The 16,546-nt window shown below is 43.9% G+C and overlaps 1 protein-coding gene across 2 annotated transcripts in view; it reads left to right on the top strand.

The window, feature by feature from the left end:
* LOC122775300 (matrix metalloproteinase-16-like) overlaps positions 1-16,546 on the top strand; it is a 61,925-nt gene that overhangs the window by 26,530 nt on the left and 18,849 nt on the right. For both annotated transcript variants that reach the window (XM_044035157.1, XM_044035166.1), the window contains 2 exons: positions 256-560; positions 15,057-15,218. In XM_044035157.1, coding sequence (XP_043891092.1) covers positions 256-560; positions 15,057-15,218 — 467 coding nt within the window. The remainder of the gene's footprint in view (positions 1-255; positions 561-15,056; positions 15,219-16,546) is intronic.

Genomic DNA, 16,546 nt, shown 5'->3' on the forward strand with positions numbered 1-16,546 from the left:
AACACGACTTATTACATGGCTCGGTTGAATATGTGATTGGAATTGGTCAATAGTGACATTCAGCAGTCTGTTATTTCTGTATAATCAAGTGTAAACCTGTTTAAACCCGGGATTATTTGAGTATTGGAGAATGCAAGAGTTACCAAATGGATTTACCGTTATATGATCCTCGTGGTTGAAGGAGAAATCACTTCATCCGGCCGTGTTCGTCCATAGTCTTAATATCTCTGTCCCCTGTCTCATGTGTCCCCGCAGCATAAAGAACGTGACGCCAAAGGTGGGTGCGGAGGAGACCCACGACGCCATTCGGCGAGCCTTCGATGTGTGGCAAAATGTGACGCCGCTGCGGTTTGAGGCCGTGCCCTACAGCGAGCTGGAGAGGACCAAGAAAGACGTAGACATCACCATCATCTTTGCTTCAGGTTTTCATGGCGACAGCTCACCCTTTGACGGCGAGGGTGGCTTCCTGGCTCACGCCTACTTCCCAGGGCCGGGAATAGGAGGCGACACACACTTTGACTCCGATGAGCCATGGACGCTGGGAAACCCCAACCATGATGGTAAGCAGTGACTAGCTTGTTATCACGTGTGTTGTTTCTGGCGAGTTGGATGATAAAGAACCGGACTTACTTCCGATTTAAAACAAACACAAACTCAACCTGAACCCTGCTCGAACCCAACCTGAAAATGACCTGACCCAAATCCACTCAGGAACCATAGCAGGTTTGCATCAATTCATTAAAAAAAACAAGACAAAAATCATGTAGATAACTGCGTTTCCTAAAATAAACCCTGCTTCACTTCCCCCGTCTGCTGAGTGAACCCATCTCTGTCGTGGCTTATTTCCATTTCAAATGAAAACAACATTTGAATAAAATGGGACACGGGTTCAGTGTGATCATAACAGTTTGTTCTAATGGGATCTGACAGAGGAGTTCAAACCTCACAGATGACCAGTCACTGAGGGAGCTGGCTATAATGTGATGATGTCATTATTTGGATTGGTTTGGAATTGGGTTTTTGAAACAAACTGCATATGAAATTGTGTAGGATGTCTGTAGACCATGCGTCTCATGTTGTCACCGTCTCTGAAACCAAATCAGTGGTAAATACGTGAGAAGAAGTTTGTGTTATGATGCATAATACTCTCACCGAAGCACATGCAGTCACCGCGATGCACTGTCGTGTATCGCTGGAAATGTAGAGTGGGCAGCAACAGCAGCTTCACCTCCCCGGCTCTGGCAGTGTCACTCGGATACAGCTGTGAGTTGTAGGTCACCTTTGTTTTGTTGCCGCCCCAGTGAGTGTGTGTTTGTGTGTAAGCGTTGAGATAAAACCACGGGCGCTCAGACGCCGTCGATCACCCGCTCGGCCCCGGCGTGATTCCAGTGTGATCCGTTGACGCTCGCTCAGGCTTTTCTCTTTTTGTTGTTGTTTAACTAGTCACATCAGTAGTGGCAGAGCTGAGTGATTACCCCCTGAGCTATGCAGCTTGTCAGCCTTCAGCCGCCTCGCTGTGTCACTCTGTTGTGTGTGGCTTGCGTGTCGAACAGCTGTGATGCTGTTTATTGTTTTCGAGGAGGTTCAGCAGATCTTTGCTTGTGTGTGTGTGTGTGTGTGCTTGTATTTGTTTCCCCTGTGGTACCTTTTTTGGCATAAACACTGATCTTGTCAGGACCGGTAGTCCTCATGGGGACCAAAATCTGGTCCTGATAATGCAGAACCTCATTTGAAAGGTCTGAATAAGTCTGTCCGTCCATCCATCCATCCATCCATGCATGCAACGTCGCCCTTGTTCCGACTGGGTCACAAACCCGGGACTTCTTGCTGCAAAGGCGAGAGTATAAGACGGTCCCAGTGAATGGAATTCAATGTGGATAACTGCACAAACCTGTGTGTGTCTGTGTGTGTGAGAGTGGAAGCCAGCTGTTAGTTGACTAAGCTCCCAGGTTGACCTCTGAACCGTGTGCAGCTTTCACTGTTGTGATGGTAGAGTTTTCCTCAAAGATTAGACGAGTAGAGAGACAATGTGTGAGGACGAACAAAGGTATCGTACAGTCAGAGAGGCGGCGAATGACCCTGTTTGGTCACTGTCATGAAGAAACAAAGCAGTGGTAACAAAATGCTGGTGCCAGTGTTGTGTTGTGTTATAAAAGGCTGCGAAAAACATGGCAGATTCCAAGTGAATGATATTGTCTTCATTGTTTTTGGACACGATCCATTTGTCCCGTAAATCAAGTTGCCATTTTTCCCACTAAATCCCCCTTTTTTATTTTAGTTGCAAAGAGAAAATATAGTGAAAGCATAGCTTATAAATGGTCTATAAGAATGCTGATTACATTATTAATATTAGTATGTCTATTTCTTTGAATGATGCTGTTTAAAATGGTATTCAACGGTGGACGTGCCTGTTTAAAGTCATCACGAACGCCTGCAACTGGAGTGATGAGTCAGAGCCGCGATGGAGATGAAGAGACACTTAAAAGACGGAGAGAATGAAAAGAGGAGTTACTAGCAGGAAGCACACAACACAGAGAAGAAGAAGAGGAGAGGGAGAGAGTGGCAGAGGGTCTCTTTTGACAAATATTGAAGGTTGAGGATCTCGCAAGACAAACGAGAGAGTGAGCGAGCGCTGTAGTGATCGTAAGGAGAGCAGACGAGCACTGTGCAGGGAATTTGCGTGGAAGAGTGAATTGGGACGCGTGAAGGCTCCGTTCACATGTTGTGATTAACCTGTGAGAACACGTTTGATCCAACTCAGCAGAATCTCTCCTGCAGCCTCGATAACACACCAAATAAAGTAAACTAATGATGTTTCATTCACACACACACACACACACACTGCTGTGCTTCACCCTGTACAACACACCCATCCAGATACACACTCTCTTTCCCCCGTCAGTGCAGTTTGAACACTGTACTGCTGCGGCCCACGCTGCTGTGAAAACATCCCATCATGCACTTCTATTACACAGTCTCCAGCTGACGTTTTGGCCAAATATGAACATGGTACTGGCTGAACGCTGCCTGCTCTCTGCTTCCACTCCCGCGTGATGCATTTTGGAAGGCAAATGCAGATTTATGCCACCTGATGTTGAATATCTTGACTTACAACTCCCTACTCTGATAACTAAAACAGTGATATAGTCACATTTCTTGTTAGAGAAAAGAGACGGGCTATTAACGCAACACTGAATTCATCCTGTCAAATAACGGAGCGAGCACAAAACACAAATGTGAATGTGTGCGAGATGCCAGAAAACACTACCCAGCTTTATTTCCATCCGTGCAGCAGTCGCTACAAGACTAAAATAAGACAAAATCTATGAAAATCTAATAATGTGAATCTGGAAATAGAACTGGAATGGTGCTTTTATTGTATTACAGTCTTAGCGGTGGAGACCTCCAGTGGGTTTGGGGTGTGTGAGTAGACTGCTCTGTTCCTTCCTTCCTTCCTTCTTCCTTCATTTATTCATTCATTCATTCTGTCAGAACATAGACGAGTCTGGGCAGGGTGTGTGCAGGATTAGCTCAGTTTAATCATTTGAATTTGTCCAGATTAGGTCTCTGTGTCCTGATCAGTCTGCAGCTTTCTCATGTTCACTCATGTTGTTGGAAGTTTACAAAAAGCCGCTGAGGTTTTAATCTTCAGACCCGGAACTCTTTTTGTGCTTTTCTCACCAGGTATGAGATGCTAAGAGTTCTGGTGAGACATTGTGAGAATCTCTCCACAAAGCACAGTCTTCCTTTTTCCTCCTGTAATCCACAATCATCTCTTTTAATCCTGTGGTGTTCATGCAGATATATGATTTGTGGTATGAGTTTAATGATTCATTTCATGGGCTGGTGGAGGCGGGAGGCATGTGTGACATCGGGGACTCAGGGTGTTGATGTCACTGCTGGCGATGTGATAGCGGCAGGACGCGTGTCACCACGGTGTCACCCAACATGGCCATCAAAGGCTTGTCTTCCCAGGTCAGGACACACTGCACATCCTATATTACGATGGCAGCATCTTTTCATCTCATGTGTACGGAGCTGGCGGAGGCTTATTTACCTGAAGGTTCTCGGCAAAGTTCCGTAGTGGATGCACTCACTTTGACGGGGACGGCCATTCAACCCTGTTGTAAGTCGACAAAATGATTGGAGACATTAGGAAATTCGACACTGTGTTGCTTTAAGCAGAGCGACGTCACACCTGTGTCTCTGTGTGTTGATATTGGGCCGACAGTTGCGTTTGAGTAACTCGGGAAATTCCAGGCCTTCTAATGTACATAAAGATAACAAGACGAGCACCTTTGGACCTTTCACGACCTGAAAACTATCTTTTTCTTTTTTAAAGCCACGGGTGGACGTATTGATCGAAAGTCAGTACTCGCAGTGAGACAAGCTTCTCTGTAGTGGCAGGAAGTAAATCAAGGTGTCCAAATTAAGGTGACTCTCTGGATTTACTTCTAAAAAAAAGCTTGTTTTTTTGGCAAAAGGACATGGAGAGAGATCAGATCAGGGTTAATATTCATCTGAAATTTGGTGATGGAGAGCTCTGTGAGCCATGGAAGCGTTCTTGCCCTTCTCCTCTGTACTCAAATGTCATGTTACATTGCTGACCGGCCAGATTACGCAGAATGGTTTATATTGAGATGACTGGTGATGAAAAATATGAATAAAATGTTTGTCACATTTCCCAAATCCAATATTATAAATAAAAAGATGTAAATCATTGTAATCACAAATCTATCTATCCTTCACTCGCCCCCATCTCTCTCCATGAATCTCATCCCTCTTTCTTTAGTCACTTCCATTTATTTATTTTCATTTTTCCATTTCAAAGTCACACACGCACACCAGAGATGAGCTCCTGTCCAGTAAGCCGCCTGTGCCTGTCATATCTAATCCCCTTTCACTGTTGTCGGGAAGGATCAGTTGTCACGGCGACCATTGCCAGCATTGGACCTTACATGCTGTTTTTGTTTTGAATGGTGACATCACAGATGCTCATTGGAGGATTAATCCCCGCTGACGATGGAGATAAACATTTAAACGTGCTAGAGTGCTCACACATCAACTCTCTCAATGACACACACACACACACACACACAATCGGAGACATTTGAGGACACAGGATTACTCCACACTTATTTTAGCCCACACAGCAGAGTGAGGTTCTTATTAGGATTAACTAATGGCATTTTAAAAGAGTTGGATATATGATACAGGCAGCGGCTGCGTGTGTGTGTGTGTGTGTGCGTGTGTGTGTGCTCTGATGTTTTCATGGTGTGATGTCTGCTGCATCACACACTTGAAGAAGAGGTGACTGCTCTAACATCAGAGGACGCTGTTGCAAACACGTTGATGTAAACGCGCCGCATCTTCAAACTTCTATTGTTCCCCTGTTGGCTGCTTTAAAATAAAGTCTCATCAACCGCAGACCATCATGGCCAAATGTTCATAACCAGAGTCAGCAGCAGCGAGCCTCCGTCCTCCTCAGATGACCTCTTCACTTGACTCCTTCAAACTGAAGTAGACAACATTATAAGTTGCTTTTTGTTTCATGAAAAATGACGACTTGATTTAAGGCACAAAGGAACGAGAACGTGTTATTCCGTGACCAAAACAATGAAGATAAGCGCTCACTCAGTGTCCTTGCATTTGTTACGTCCTTATTCAGCGTCTTCACTTTGCTGCATGTGATGCTTTCTGTTCTTTCTAGGCTTTTTATGGCCTTTAGGAAGTCTTTACAAAAATGAAACTCCATGAATTAAAAAATATATAGAACATAAAGATCGATAAACGCTGAAAAATTTTACAGGCATCTCTTTTGCCATTGTGGTCTATGGGAAAATTGCTTTTTGGGCCGCATATATACAGTATATGTGTATATATATATATATATATATATATATGTATATATATATGTATATATGTATATATATATATGTATATATACATGTATATGTATGTATATATATATGTATATATGTATGTATATATATATATATATATATATATGTATATATGTATGTATATATATATATATGTGTGTATATATATACATATATATATATATATATATATATATATATATATATATATATATATATATCCGATAGTTAATAGCAAAGGTGTTGACATCTTTCGCTGATCAGATCCCTTTTCTCTCACTGCCTGTGGGCTGCAATAATACATGAAAAAAACAGGCACTCTGTGACCTTCTCTTCCCTCTGATCTTGTAGCGTTAGTGCATCTCACTTTATCTCACCTCAAGCTGGGGATTCACGCGACATTGTTAAGGACAGCACAGCGACAGTGTGACGTTAGTCGGGGTGACACGCGGTGAGAGAGACCAGGAATAGAGTGGGTGAGTGATCGGCAAATACTCTGTAGGATGGATGGGCGGATAGATCGGGGGTACAGAGACAAGAGTGTCGGAGGACAGAGGGGAGCACTGTGGAGGTTTTTCGCGGCGGTAGAGACGATTTGACTCCTTTCATCAGATCTCAATGTGCTGCGGCCACTCATGAAAGGGAGCACATTAGCGGAAGGTGCTTGCTTTCTTTTTTTTTCCCCTGACAGTTTTTCAATTCTGCACAACAAAAGAGGTGAACGTGCAGACACACACACACACACATGCGGTGCGCTTTATCACAAGGTCATCTTTGTGGGCTGACGCCGCTGTGTTTTTCTTTGTGAAAAATCAAAGCCATGCCCACAGGAATAGATAAGATGGGTTCCATTTCTGACTTTCACTCACACGTACGCACACACACACACGCGCACACATGCACAGGCAGGCTGGATTTTTTTCACCAAACCTCATCACCGCTGCATACCGTGACTGTACACAAACACCCAGTCTCGCCCGAGGGTGACTTATAAGGCCTGGTATGCCTTCAAGGTCCCGTAGCCTCCAGTAGTATCAGGAAAACTGTAACATAACACAGTATCCAGGCCAGACCTACACACAGGAAATGAAAGATTCCATGGTTTTATTACTTCCCTCGCTCTTTCTCCGAGAACCAACCAAATAGATTAGAAAAACACACCATTACCAGGAGGAAAAAATACACTATGAATTTGGATTGTGTAGATAACAGCAGCACACAGTGGCAGACGGGGGAGTCAATAACACAGTGATGATTGGCTGTGGGAGGGGATGTCAGGACGGGCGTGGCGCTGATCAGCTGATTGATGGCCGTGAAGAAGAGAAGCCTCCGCTCCCTGACATCGATCAGCAGAGTGATTCATCACTGACACGCAATCCTGTAACTTAACTGTACATTTACAGCTGCGGACGATGACCGGAGATCAATCTTCAGCGAGAGTTTGCAACCAAAGAGAAAACTCTCTGAATTGGAGAAAAAGAGAGGAGAAATTCTGTGATACGGCTTAGGAGTAGAACATATGGTGTCCTTGCAGGTTTATTTTTAGGATATTACTCCTACTGGGTGATGAGGAGGAAACAGTCACTCTTCCTCCCTCACTCACTCTCCGTTACGTTCATTAGGTTTAGGGTGGCATGAAGCTGTGTGTGTTTCCAAGCGCCGGGAAATAAAGTAGAAGAAAAGGACAAAAACAGTGTTGAAATGTGGCTGCGTCTTATCTAACGACCGGCACCAGACAGATGAGAAGAGGGATTTTCTCTATGTTGACCTTGTATGAAGTTTTAGAAGTTGAGTTTATACAGAGAGTTTGGTCCGTCTGTCAGATTATGGTTGCACACTCTTTTTTTCTTTTTCTTTTTTCAGTCAGCCAGTTCTGCCATTGTATGTTATTCCAGTCATTATACCAATGAAGCGACAGATTTTATTTTGCTGACGTCATGGAAAGACTCACGTGTGGCCCTCAATATAAATATTAGGGGAAAGGCTTTTTCAAAGAGCTCATCTGTTGTCATGGTGAAGTGTGCCGTACTTAAGAGCATTAAGAGTGGGTCAATTTCAAATGTAAATTGTGATATTTCCAAGATTTCACGCTAATCTGGGTCTGTCATCCTCCTTGTGTCGTCACAAAATCCTGAGGAACAGTATGAACATAAGTGATGATTGAGTTACTGTGAGTAGAATCATTTGTGGGAGGAAATAGGCAGTCAAACAAAAACAAAAACAAACACAGGCACATGTACGCACGTATACACACCTTCTTGTACAGGATTCTTAGCGAGGACCCTAAACCTAATTCTAACCCCTAAAACCTAACTGTACTCAAAACACAAAATGTCCTCATGTCTTATGGTTCCTAAGTTTTTTGGTCCTCACGAAATGTACACACACACACACAGTCTGGTTTCCCTGTCTTTAGAGGACATTACTTTGATTATTGTCACTATAAGGAAGACAAGTCCCCACAACGTGGTTAATACGTGGAACACAAACGCACTCGTTCTCCACCTTGTAGGCTGCTTATCTCAGGGATGCAGGATGACAGTTGGCAGCGCTTGATGTAATGCCGTTCAACATAACCGTTCAGTATGAGGTACATGATCCAGTGTAAGCACATTGCGAACACAACTGATGCCATATGTGATGAAATGTATACATGTACACAGTATAACTCATGTTTGAGGAGCGATCTGTAACATATTATGGGCTGTCATCGGCTGATAAAACAGCAAAAGGATTTACAAATTTAGCATTACATTTGTGTCGGATGAATTCGAGCACACGTTGTGCAATGCCGATCGTAAACATCTTTTATTGTTTGCACGTGAAAACGTGACATGGATGTGAGCGTCCGGTTTTTACGAACACAAAGAGCTCTGTGTGCAAAGGCGAGGCATTTGAAATCACTGCCTCCACTCTTTCACAACAGGAATGAAATGAAGAGAAAGAAAGCAGAGAAATCATAGTGTTTTGCTGCCAAGCAGGCAGACACTAGAAATAGACGGCTGCCTACTGACAGTGGCAACAACCTCCTTGTGGGCGGCAGTGCTCTCTTCCGCCCCCACACTTGAACACACACACACACACACACACACACACACACGCGTGCACACTCACAAATCACGCACCTGGGGAGCCTTGCCCTCCCACCGGTCAGTCAGATGCTCTCATAACCCTGTACCCATAATCCTCAGCAAACAAAACAATGCACTCTGCAGAGCATACACCTCACACATTTTAACACCACTCAAGCAATTTTGCCTCTGACCTTAAAGTGGAGCTGAAGTGTAACATTAGTCTCCTTTGTATTTTTGAAGGTGGAAGCAGTTTGGATATTTACCATACCAGGGGAACCACATGCTGTTGTTATTATTATCCGATATGCCGATATATCTGGAGAGCTTGGGCCGATAATTGGTGCCAATATATACGTCAACTACAGAGGTCTTTAGTCTCTTTTGTTGTGAGTCTAACACAATATTTTTCATACTCATTTCGCAGCAGATGTGGATTTAAAATGTCTTAATTTTGCAAAAAGAAAAATACATTACACTTTAGTCATTAGCCGTATTTGCTGATTTCCTATAATACACTGTAAGGGCAATATCTGTCGATACCAATATCGTGCCGATAATATTGTGCATCCTTAGTAGACGTTTGGAAACTATGTCGTCTTCAAACTTATATACTCTTATAACCTTTATATACTGTATGGAATTAGATTTGTGTCAATATCATCAAACATTTTTCACTAAGCAAGCAACACTTTTTAAGAAGCAGGCAACACTTTATGAATTGAACAAACAATTGAACAAAAATTGACCACAAAATCAAAAAAAACACAAGTGGCAAATAAAATATTGATGTAATCATTTCCAATGATTGTATTTTATTTGTTTGAAAATACACTTTTGTTGGCTGTGTTTGGAATCTTGCTAGCTCCCTGCATTTGTGTTTGTGATTCTGAAGATGGGCGGGTCTTAGAAAGCTGCCTGCTGATTGGCTGCAAGCAACTGCTCAATGGACCACAAGTACTCGCGGGCTAAAGTGTCGGAGCAAGCAAGACTTGATAATAGTGACACAAATCTAATACTTCTAAACCAAGTGCGAACTATACAGCCTAGAAGCCCATCACACTGACTGAAGTAATAAACCTGTGGACCAGTAGAGGGCGCAGTGCAGTTACAAGTGATCTCCTAGCATAAATTGTGGTTCGGTTAAGTTAATAATTAGGTGTTAAAGGGAGGTTACTATGTTAGCTTAGAGATAATACATTTGTTTAGGCTGTGTCCTAAGAAGAATAGCTGCGTAAACCTGTGTTTGAGTGTGTGTGTGTGTGAACTGGTGAACGTACACGTACACATGACACCCACTTGTGAATACATTATTAATGATAAATGATCACAGTGAAAATGTACACACAACCCCGTCTCGCTCGCAGGTGCTGCACAGAGATAAGCATGACAAGAAGAACGGATGCCCTCTCTGGATATCTGGAACCGTGGAAACATCTCTAGCAGCCCCTGTAAATAAATAATCACCCCGGTGTCCATATGTCGCACCCATCAGCTGTGTGTTTGTAGCCTGACAAGCTGTGAGAGTTCAGCGTAATAGATTCAACAGGACAAGTGTTGCTCAACCAGTGTCAACTGCCTGGAGCGAGGGGCAGAGAGGGAAGGCAGAGCAAGTAGAACAACACACTAGACCATCACAAAAGTGCATGATGCTGATTCTGCCGATGCAGCGTTTTGGTCTCAACCATCCTGACAGTGGCTCAGTCAGAGTTCACACTAACGGCTCAGCCTTACATGGTCGCAGTTCCGTCCGTGATAAACAGTCTGCTAAAGCTGTCACTTAAAAAAAATAAAGTAAAAATGAATGAATTTATAATGAACATCCTCCAATTAAAGCCATTTGAAATCTCCACAATGAATCACCGTTTGGTAAAATGTTTGCAGACAATTTATCCGTCAGTGAAATGTGCCTCAGCGCACTGAGGCACGATGTTTGTAGCCGTCGCTACTGTAAATTGATGAGCTCGCGCCGTGTTTCGAAGCAGACGGAGTGAAAAGGGAAGCGAGGCAGAATGCAGCCATTCTACTTTGGCTGCTGTCTTCACAGTGGCGGCTCTGTCCCGCTGGACACGCAGCCAGCAGAGCACTCTGTGTGTGTGTGTGTGTGTGTGTGTGTGTGCCTGTGACCCTCTGAGCCAGGCACTGAGACACTGGGTTGAGATGCCAGTGCATCACTGTTTCACTGTGCCTCTCTGGTCTTCACATACCAAATCCTTCAGGGCTGAGGTTTGTCTGAATCCTGATCGTGCGCTGGCTCAGAGAAACAACATCCAGTGGCAACAGCAGCAGAATACCTCACAGCAACAGCGCGGCTTACCATTAAGATTCGAGGTGTTTTATATCAGGTGTCTTCCTGTACACCTGAACCTTGAATTTTATAGATCAAAAGATTTAAATAGAATGAAATGTGTAGCAGCTATAAGACATAATTGATCTTGGTAGTAAAAGTCATTTATAAATATATAATATAATTTAAATTTGATATTTTCAGTTCACCTGTGTGAAAACAGCAATTTTAGCCTTAATATACACTTTGTAAATGTAATAGTAGCTACATCTAATTTTCTAATGACACAGTTTGAGTACAAAGTTGACGTAATGCATGTGACTCTATCAAACCACCAGAAAAAATCCTTGCAATACCCACAGCTTTTTGTGAAAATGCAGTGTCATCTACTCGGGTAGACTTCGTGGGAGCATGAACAGTGGAGAGCGTTTATGCACCTGGTCACAGAACAACAGCAGCGGCATAAGAGCAAACTTTTCAATACTGAAGTAGAAAGTGTTAACATATATATATAGCCCCACCCCCCCAAAAAAAAACCCAGAAGGGCATTTTTTTGCCTAATATGAGAACATTAGTTTTCCAAATAGCATGTGCCCCAGAAAGTGAAAAGAAAGGTTTCTAGATGTTTAAGATGTTCTTACAGTGTCAATGTTTCAACTGAACTAAACTTTTGAAAACCTCCAGCTGCAGATTAATATTCACTGACGCATTAAAGCCATAATAAGAGGAGGTAAAGGCGTTTTAGAGGCTTTGAAGGACAGTTAAGACAACAGGTGGACAGCCTGCTGGTCACCCAGGCCTGTGTTTGACATTTTGTATTGAGTGAATTGAGTGAAACACGGGCACTTAGTTAAACTTTAAGAAGCAGAGAGGTTTACAGGCCCCTGGAGACATGTGCTGACAACCCAAGCTATTACTGCAATTGAACAGCCGTGCCTTGGGCCCTGATTCTGATTTGTGGGCCGGTGTGTGTGTGTGTGTGTGTGATATCCAGTACTCCCACGTCACGTGTGCCCCTGGCCGGCAGATGGGCTGCAGCAGCAGTGGCATCTGTAGGGAGCTGGTAAATTATGACGGAAAGAGCAAGTAGAGTTTACTAGTGTCTAATCACAACCACTGTTTGCTTTACTGCAGCCCCCTGTGGATAAAGACAGACAGAGGTTTGTCTGCTCATAAATCTCCAGAGATTCTCCTCCTCCACTCTTGTCTTGTCTTTTTATTCCTTTTATTTTTATTCTCCGCTGCGCCGCCATTTCGTTAGCTGCAACCTTGACCTGTCCTGAGGAGAGTGTTGGTGAGACCGCTGCTGCTGCTGCTGCTGCTGCTGCTGCTCGCTGTGATCGCTGACCGCCTAAAAAACAGTCTTCAATAATGTAACAGTACCGGACCTGTGAACCCTGTTACTTCAGATGGAGGTTTTGTGCTTTAAATAGATGCCGGAGTTATCTTCACAATGAATTATTGCTGAACTCGGTGGAATAACCACACGGGTTACAACACCATTCTTCTTTGTTTTTCTGCTCTACTTTTGTATGTTTGGGCCGAGGCGCGGTCTGTGACAGGAAGCTGATGTTACAAATGCTGAGGTCAGAGGTTGCGGTTGTATAATTCATCACCTCCATCTTGTGTTTGGAGCATCTTACAAGATAACAAGTAGACCCGAGTCTTATCGTTGTCCTTGCCTCAGTTTCCCTCTTCTATTTATTATCCTGTATTTTTGCCTTTTCCTCACGCAGCTATCGCTCCCAGTGCCCTTCCTCCCGCCTTTCCTAGCACCTTTTTTTAATCCGTGTGTTCACCCACTCTTGTTGTCCTCCAGCCCACGGCTTTGTGCGCTTTCTCTTCGTCTTCAGCACAATTTCCTCACTTACCTCTTTGTCTCGCTCACCCTTCGCTGTCCGTCTCGTGCTCTTGCCGCTCGTCACAATTTCCTTTGTGTAGCCTCTGTTTACCTTCCAGCTGATAGCGAGCCAGGGAGTGCACATCGCGTTGGCCGTGTTTGTGGCCCCGGGCCCCCGGTGGGACACTCCCGTCTACCACAGCATAACTTATAGGCAACTGAAGGAAACGAGTGACCTCAAATGTCCCCAGGAGGCTAACTCTGGAATGAGGGAAGGACAGAGATAGACCTTCTGTTTACTCGCACAGCTGTTGTGGCTGCAGCATCTGAAACATCGGGACCTTGACCGGTTCATCTCGGCTGCGCTTGTGCTGCGTTTCACTGGAAATGAATACATTTGAGTGGCAGTGCTCGTCAGTGTCTGTGTGAGTTGAGTAACATCAGGTGACGGCACGTTCCATCACAACCTCGTGTGTAATACAATCGTCCGTCTGTGTCTTGTCTTCATCCATACGGGTGGAGCTTATGGAGCGAGAACAGTTCCCGCCCTGGTATGCAAATTACACGCACATCGTACCCTCAAGTCCCTCCTCTACACGTCAAAATAGTGACAGCGTAAAAAAAAAACCAGACATCAATAAAAAATTAAATGATTGTGATTGTGAGATTGTGATTTTTTTATGTTTGTGTTTTATCTTTCAGTTGAACATTTTTTCAGTGTTGTTTCGATGCCAATATTTATTTCCAATACCTCCGTTTACTGTCGCTGTTCTAGCTTCATAGGAGCGAGCCCTACGACAGTCAGCTGATTGGGTGGAAAGCGTTACTCCTTGCAACGCGCGCAGTCTATTCTCATACAAGGCTCGACTCCTTGTTGAGACAAACAAACCAATCTGTTGTGTTGTGTTCAATGTCGTCGTTCATTGTCGGTGCACTGGTGCTACATCAGGCTACGTAGCTCACTGACACAGCCATCAGGCACCGTGCACGCCCTACCAAACCAAACTCATATCAAGCTTCTATTCTAAAGACTGACTGACATAATGCTTTCTCTCAGTGGAACGTTGGTAAGCCTTGTACTGTAGCAGCTGCTGATGTGTTATTCATCAGCAGATAAGTGTGCCCCTTTAGTAAGAATCACAATGAATAAGTGATGTACTTTTCATTCGTGTTGCGTCTCTCACTGTGGTGAGAACAGCAGGGGAAAGCGAAATTGAAGAGGGACGACGGTGGGGAGAGAATCACAGGGACAATCTTCAATTACAAAGTTTTTCTAGCCTTTGACCGGCACATTTCAAAAAAGGCCCGTCGAAAAAGCCCAGTGTTTATAGTCTCTGTGATGTGTGTGGGTCCAAAAACACCGAGAGCAGAGTTTGTCATAGGTTTATATTCATGATATTCATGACGGAGTGGAAAAGTTCTCTGCGACGAAGTGCAGCAGTGGCATTTTTCACATCTCACTAAAATCAAGTTCACAGCTCCTTCCCACAGACACTGAGCCATTATAAATAACACGAGACAGAAGTCGAACCCTAATTATACAGTCATGGGTTTTTGTGCAATGATGATGAGCTTTTTCGTTAGTCGGAGGCGACATCTCGGCAAAACATTACAGAGGAGTGATTTCCTTTGTTGTTTTTCACGCTGGTTCGTCCCCAAATTCCAGCCTTGTACAACCGGGGTTTGGGTCAAAAGGTGAACCTTGAACCTGGTGCAGAGACCAGGTTTTGTATGTTTCTGTACCGTATACCATATACCACTGCATAAGTGAATTTCCACTCCTGTTTATTCAAACCACCCAGAGAAACCGCTCGAGCACTGCCAACGCGAACAGGTTCAATCTGAGTAGCTGCACTGTGACAGAAAATAACCGGAGGCTGTCCAAGACTTTTACTCATCTCTGCAAACACATTTTGCTGTTGAGCACTGCGCTGACAGGCCTGCTCTCTCCTCTCCGTCTCTGTGTCTGTTTCTAGGTAACGACTTGTTCCTGGTAGCGGTCCACGAGCTTGGTCACGCTCTTGGCCTGGAGCACTCCAACGATCCCACGGCCATCATGGCTCCTTTCTACCAGTACATGGACACCGACAACTTCAAACTGCCCATGGACGACCTGTTGGGCATCCAGAAGATTTATGGTGAGTCCTCCTGGGTTTGGTTCAGTCGTTTGGCTATTGTCAATTTTTAGGCGTTTGATGGATCAGTGAATTATTCACTTAGGTGATAAGTAATAAATACAGTTTATATCACACATGTGTATAGACAGGCTGTCAGCTATGCTGAGGACAGAGTCCGGCCCGGCTTGCTTTTGTGGGTTGATCATTGTTTGTTATTGATTGCCCCTGTGGTCAAGCATGTAGTACACTCACACGCGGCCAGAGTGACAATAGAGGCTGCTGTGCCAAAGTTTGTGTGCTGAACTCTACCGGTGTATGTTCTGTCGGGCCAGTGACCAGTGACACGGATGGATTTGTCCTGGTGCTGCACATAATCATTCTTCCTGTGTCAGACAGGGACAGACAGACAGAGAGAGAGAGAGACAGAGAGAGAGAGCACAGCTTTGCAGCGGCGTGAATCTATCGTAACAACAAGCAAATCCACCGAAAACAAGGAATTGATTTTGTCATCTTAAAGGCTGGAGGGACCTTCGTCCGAAGTCGGTCATCATCAGGCGTCACGCCGCAACTTTTTTCCTTAATGGGACGACTTTGTTCCTGATCCACGTGCTGCAACACATCCCTTCAGTAAAAACAAGCAGAGTGTTTAGTTTAGTTTGAATCGTGTCATCACTTATGACTCACTTATTATTTTTAATAATTAAGGGAACTTAGGGAAAGTATTCCTCTGCATTTTGACCCATCCTAGAATTAGGAGCATTGGGGGTTGGGTACCTTGCTCAGGGGTACCCCAGCCCTTTTTGGCCAGCCGACCCTCTGGTTACAAGTTAAGTTCCCTTTCCACTTGGCCACGGGCTGCCCCAAATAATAAGGCTAATTATTATTTATTACCCTTCCGGTGTAATAAAGACTGACTAGTTCAATCCATTGCTTCAAATGGGCTGGTATTGTGTGGTACGTGGTACAGACACCTCTTAATTTGACTATTTATGTGTTTATTTATCTGTCCAATTCACTGTGGCCCAGAGGTGCACTACGTGATATTCACCTGTTCTCACGAGAGTCTAGGTTTGTTCCTTGTGTCGAGTCAAGTTTTTAATTTTATTGTTACATTATCCATCAGTCAGATGATCCAGTGTGGCGACACCTAAAGAAGAAGGAAAACAATATTAAAAGTGTTTAAGAATAGTCATTGTTGGAAACGTGAAGGATAATATAAACATACACGTTGGCAAAGGTGTTACATAAGTAGTGGTAGTTGGAATAGACTATTTAAATAAATAGATGTTGTGAACATCATGTTTTATTTACTGAAGATAATTCGGTTTTTAATGATTCCAGTCATGCGA

This window comes from Solea senegalensis, linkage group LG1 (assembly GCF_019176455.1).
Source record: "Solea senegalensis isolate Sse05_10M linkage group LG1, IFAPA_SoseM_1, whole genome shotgun sequence".
Taxonomy (NCBI): Eukaryota; Metazoa; Chordata; class Actinopteri; order Pleuronectiformes; family Soleidae; genus Solea; species Solea senegalensis.